At 41.3% G+C, this 6,260-nt stretch overlaps 1 protein-coding gene across 5 annotated transcripts in view; it reads right to left on the bottom strand.

Moving 5' to 3' along the window:
- Positions 1-580: 580 nt before the first annotated feature.
- Positions 581-6,260, bottom strand: part of ncam1b (neural cell adhesion molecule 1b) — a 122,188-nt gene continuing 116,508 nt past the window's right edge. For 4 of the 5 annotated variants that reach the window (XM_066662583.1, XM_066662586.1, XM_066662585.1 and 1 more), the window contains 3 exons: positions 4,924-5,040; positions 1,687-2,265; positions 581-1,510 (listed from right to left, as the gene is read on the bottom strand). In XM_066662583.1, coding sequence (XP_066518680.1) covers positions 1,387-1,510; positions 1,687-2,265; positions 4,924-5,040 — 820 coding nt within the window. In that variant the 3' untranslated portion in view covers positions 581-1,386. The remainder of the gene's footprint in view (positions 1,511-1,686; positions 2,266-4,923; positions 5,041-6,260) is intronic. The other variant, XM_066662588.1, reaches the window with a different exon arrangement.

Below are 6,260 nucleotides of genomic sequence, written 5' to 3'. Positions count from 1 at the left end.
CACAGGAATCCGTCCCACAGATACAAGGTACTGGTGTCAACAGCTAGACTGACCTTTTGATTTATTGACCATGTTTGTATAAGAATATCTTGGGCACATTCCTCTTATTCCTAACCCAGAGCCTGAATATCTTGCCGATGGACAAAATACACCTGAACGAAAAAAGAATACCAATTCAATAATCTGATCACAAGCCTTTGTACAGGCCTACACAGAGCTCTGGGCATGCACGTATGAATCTGACCTGCCAGCTGTGCCCTGCACTCTTCCTCGGACTTGAGACATCAGCGGCGGGCGAGCGGATGGTCATGCAATGGGAGGTGGAGTAAGAACACTTTAAAGAGTAATAGAAGTGTCTTTGCCGATCCTGTTCGAGACAGGACGATGTTAGCTATCAATTTACATCATGTTATGTAAGGAACAAAATCAGCTACCCATCACCATCAAGCTATGCAGATATTTTCAAAACTCAAAACACACAATCACAGTGCACAAGCTTGCGATCAACAGTGTAATACAAATTTTGTTTTGTCCCCAACCCAACCCCTGCACCAAGCCCACCCCCCCGCCCACTCCCCAGAGGTACACAGTATAAAAATGGTCAGATTCTGCGCTTTACAAGCAGAAGGTTTGAAAAAGACAGAGAGAGAGAGAGAGAGAGAGAGAGAGAGAGAGAGAGGGAGAGAGAGAGAGAACAAAACTGAAACAAACAAACAGCTGTTAAAATCCCAGCTGAATAACAATAAAAGTAATAATAATAAAAATGATAATACATTAACAATTTAAATAATATCAGCTCAACTACTCTGGTCATCTCTGTATGAAAAGTATTGATAAAATCTTTCCTTCTGATTTCTTTCAGCTTAAATATGATAAAGATTCAACACAGCGCGTCACTAAACATACAAATGCGTCTGAAAGAAAAACAGCGTAAATGAAATATACAATCAGACTATTTATCAGGACTAGCCCTCGAAGACTCAAGATAAAAAAATAGGAGCAATCATTTACATTTCAACAATGTAGCAAGTAAGTAAAATAAAATAAAGTCTTGAGTATCACTGAATATGTGCTGTAAACTCTCCTGAATTCCCCGTTTTTATTTTTTCCAGGACACACACGGGGAGTCTGAACGCGATATACACTCTCGCGATGATCTCGTGAAAAAACAAGTGTAACTTCATGAGTAACTTCATTTTTAAACATAAACAAACGAGAAAAGGAAATCATGTATACATACATTATGCACACCTGACTTCAGGCTTAAGAACGTACAAGCTTCCGACGCGCTTTTTCTTAAAATAAAAACTTCATTAAGGGCACTGTAGAATGAACTGTGTGTTCATCGTGACGCTGCCTCTTTGCACTGGCCTGACACCTGCCTGATCACGCCATACTCTCTGTATTGTTTGCTTGCGAGATGGCGTTCTGTGCCATTGCTTCTGAATGGAGTTTCTTCAGCTCATCCTCTTCATCTTCAGACCTGCTCTTCTCCTCCTCTGAGATTTTCCTATTATGGAGAGATCTTTGTTAGAGCTGAGCAGTTAATAACGGGTGGGGAAAGGCAGAGCATGCACACGGCACCAATGAACAAGTGTAGTTAATGATATATGGATGTAAACACATGTACATGCGCATGCAGACAAACTAAGAGGACTTCTACTCAACATCTAGAGAGGTCCATACTCGTTTTGTGAAGCAGATTGGCCGCTGGAGCCAGCTGTGCCCAGAGCCTGTGAGCCATCCTGGGGGAGGGTTTCTGAAGCCTGCGGAGCTCCTCCATCTAGCTGGAGCTCATGGTTCACTGAAGGGACGTTCTGGGCACTAGTGAAGAGCGGGATGGGCTCGTGTGAGTTCTGTAAACTGCTCGGGGCAAGTTCTTTGGGTAATCTCTCTGTGCTAAGCGCAGGGAAAGGGGTCTCCTCACTAGTGAATGCTGAAGATGTAATCTCAGCAGGTTGGAGAGTGGATGGGACTTCATTTCTTAATAGAATTTGAGGGTCAGCCAGGTCCACCAGCGGAGTATCAGAGGACAGTAGGGAGTTGGCCAATGGCTGTGAGAAGCTTTTAGGGGTGCTGGTTTCAGGGCCAGTGGAAGTGGTGGGTTTGGGGTCAGGGGGAGGAGCAGTAAGGCTGGATGTTAGAGTGGTGCTCTCACTAATGGGACTGCTCTGGCTAAGGTCAAAGGTGTCAGTGACAGTGTCTGAATTAGTGGCCATGGACAGAGGCAAGTCCACCACAGTGGCTGCGGCTTCGGCCAGTCGCCTGTGAGAAGCAGGGAGAGAGAGAGAGAGAGAGAGAGAGAGAGAGAGAGAGAGAGTAGACACACATGGGGGTGATCAAGACACAAAGGGGGAGAGAATGGGGGAGAGAGACACAATCGTTCGCAGGCGTACCCAATACTGATGTTATTGTTAATACAGTATTGATACTTGTGCCAGTTTGATGAACCAACTACAAACACAAGGGGGAGCTGTTGCTCTAAAAACAAGAACAGAATTAAATAAAAGAAACAAAGAACAAAAAGAAAAACGTATGATCACAACTTGTTTATAACACAATTGTTTATTCACAATTACACTATATTATCTGAACATATAATTGCTTTTAATTTAGTGTTTATAGTAAAAAAGCTAATTTTTGGCTTGTATTGCACTAAAATAATGTTTAGGGGAATGTCAATTCAATTTTGATAAAAAATTACAGCTGATTTACACAAGATATCTTTACACAGCACAGCATTCAAGAAATGAAAACACTAGACGTAAAAGGTCAGTTAGGCCTTGATCATGGGATTTCTGCTCAAATACACCATTTAAACCAGCACCATATACACAGCTAAGCTCCACTGACTAGAATAGTGCTGTCCAATATGTCTGAGCTATATACACCCAATAGTGTTATTGATTTCATTTTATAACCAGCTCCTGCTCTAGGTATCCTAAATGACCATTAGATTAGAGTCATTTCACTCAGCAGAAGACAGAGAATCTAGAGCAGGGGTGGCCAACCTGTCAGACACAGCCAGAAAAACAAACCCATTACTGTCCAGAGCCTTAAGAAATGTATTTACACAAATATGCGGGCACACAACTACCAGCCACCGCAACTTCTTATGACAACAGCAAACTGAGATGCATTTAAAAGTTTTAGTTCCAGAGGCTCAAAGAATGTAATATTTGAGAATCACCAGATGCACACGGACCCACAGCTATTTGTTTTGTTATGAATGGAAGAGCCGAACTTGTACAGGGCAAGAGCTGAGGGGTGGCTAACTCTGCTTTACAGCACAGAAGGACTGAAAACGCTAAGTTTCTGCTTCTTAAAGTCAAGGCTTGGGGTAACATTAAAGGAGCAATCTGTAATATATTCATTGTACTAAACCATAAAATAACCAGGGTGTGTCATCAAAGATTACAGAAAGATGCTAAGTTGAAGCAAAGGCTTTTCAGAGCAGTCCTACAGCCAGTATATGTTTCTTTGAGAAGTGATTGTTTTGGAGCAGTACCTTTTTTGATCTGAGTGTTTTTGATCTGAGATCCCACCCATTGCCCAAACCCCAGTACTGTTTCCACACCTCAGTTTGGTTGCCAGATATGAAACACAACAGCAGATAATGTTGTTGCTGTGTGAAGATATAAAAATATCTTCACACAGCAAGCGAAGATAACATTACATTCTACTGGACATAAAAGTCTAAGCATCCTACTAAAAATCTCCATCACCAGAGATGAAGTAACACAACATTAAATACTGGAATGGTACTTGGAAATCACAGGCAGCTTACAGCCCAGCAGGTCTACAAGACTGATGCTAAGTTGGCTCTTTTTTCCAGAACAAGTAAGCAGGACATTTTCAAAAACTATGAAAGTATAGACACGTATGTATGAATTAAAGGTGCTAACAAGATGGTTTGTGTGTCCTAAACAAAGGAAGTAAGATATTATAGGTGTCTGAAAGCAATCTTCATCCTGCTTTGTTGAATGTTTAAGGTAGAACATAAAATTCAAATAAAAATCAGGCAGATGATGCTAATATTAGCCTCATAAACAGGCTGAATTTAGGTGGAAGAAAACATCTGCTTCCTAAAAGTATCTAATTTGACGGAAAAACAAAACAAAACAAAACATCAAAAAAAAAACAAAAAAAAACAATAAGGTAGATAACATCAGCATTGTTTAGTGATGCATTTAATGTGGATGCATTTTAGCCAAAAAAGCTGGTAAATACAGGAAAAACTGCAGAGGCTTGTTCATTGTTTTTTGCCTTTTGCTAGTGTTTGTAGATATTTTATTGAAATAATGTTTGAATAGATTCATTATGGTGGATTTTAACTAGAAATGTCCGAAGTCCTTGAGTTGTCTTTGCACTTGTTCTTATAGGTTCGATATCATTTTGTCTGGGGAGGAGGGGAGGGGACGTAAATCTCTCTCAAGTATTTTGAATTTTTTAAACATTGGCTGTCAATATTACAGATTGCTCTTTTAAAACACAGGATACAGTATGATGGGCTAGAAATATAATACAAAATTCCTCATATGTGCACCCCTAGCTAATAAAGCTGGATTCTGACAGATCTTTATAGCACTTTGAGGTAGAGCACAGAAATAAATATATTCTAGGAGAGTTTATGGAAGGGGCAAACAGAAGAAAATTAAAGAAAGAAGCAAAATAAAAGCAAAAAATAAATAGAATGAAAAAGAATAAAAATAAAGAGCCTAAATGAAAACAATGGCATTCTGTAGATGCAACATTCAGTATAGTCCACTGTTAACATACAGGACGTGTTGTTGGATGCAGTGTGTATGTGTGGGTAACAGTGACTCAGTGGTATATGTATGATGACAGTTCAGGCTCCTGAAGGTCACAAAGCACAGTACTGTAGCGAGAACATCACACCACACCACATCACACCACACTTACTCTGGCTCTGTCAAGGGAGTGGTCTCATTGGGCTCACAGTGCCCTCCTACATCATGATTGGGAGTAAGCCCGTCTTCAGTCCTCACTTCCACAATGGGCTCTTTGGACTCATCCTTACTGTGAGGAGAAAGAGACATGAGGTCATTGTGCAACACGGGTAAATGCCTAATCTCATCTAGTCTTTGTACTAGAACTCTTTGGCCAAGGGTGAACCCACTCACACCGACTAATTCCAGTTTTTTTTAACACAACAGAATGATCACCTGTATCTTTGAAAGCATGAGAAATAGGAGTATTTTGGAAGTAGTTTGGGTGTATATTCATGTCTCTCCAAAATGTAACAATGTCACTGCAGGTGCAGACGTAACTCTTTTGGAAGACGATAGATCTTAGACACAAAAAACAAAACAAAAACAAAAACATGCACCAAGTAGTTGTTGGAATCGAATGAAACTGTGTGCATGTCATGATGATGTATGTAAGTGATTAAAAGATTAGAGCTAAAGGATAAGTTTATCCTGTACAATTGAAAGAGTTGAGAGACCTGGTTGTGTGACCTCTAGCCTGGACACAAGAAAGAATATGGTTGGGCATGGAGGCGGACTTGTATCATTAAGGTCCTTTGCCACATTTTACTACAGATGTTGCAGCTGGGCCTGTAGATCCTGCACACTTATAGGTTGCTGAAGCTGCTGTCCAAGCTGGTCCCATGAACACTTGATTGGCGATAACTGTGGCAAACTGGCAGGCCAAAGAAGTGTTGCAATTTCACATAGTCATTCCTGGGAAACCCTTCCTGTGTGTGGGTGAGCATTATCCTGCTGAAACAAATAGCAGTTGGAAGCCCTGCAATGAGAGGTAACATGACAGCAGGATGCCCTGCACGTATCGCGGAGCTGTTGCTGTCCATGGTATCACTACTAGGGGAGACCGATTGCTTCATGCGATGGCTTGCCAGATCATCACAGCAGCAGTTGAGGCAGTGTGTCTCTCCACAGCAAAGGTACGGTTGAAGTGCTCGCTACAAGGCCTCCATAATCCAACCCAACTGTTGTTGGATCCCAAACCGAACATGGATATGTTGTTATGGTTCCAATCCATAGCCATCCAGGTTTATCGTTTATGAAACCAATGCTCCCAATGACCAAAAGCTTGGTCAGAACAGCCTAGATAGCTGGCAATTCACTGAACTAACCACCTTGCTTCTCTCAGACCAATGATGGCCCTCCTCTCAGTCTGTCAACTGGGCAAAATATCTTGAGTGCATTAAAGAGGCATATATCTAGCAGTCAACAATCTCTCACCTAGAAGTACACTACTTAAAGTTAGGACCTGAG

The sequence above is a fragment of the Hoplias malabaricus genome, chromosome 1, assembly GCF_029633855.1.
Source record: "Hoplias malabaricus isolate fHopMal1 chromosome 1, fHopMal1.hap1, whole genome shotgun sequence".
NCBI classification, from domain to species: Eukaryota; Metazoa; Chordata; class Actinopteri; order Characiformes; family Erythrinidae; genus Hoplias; species Hoplias malabaricus.
This window is presented reverse-complemented; position numbering and strand designations above follow the sequence as displayed.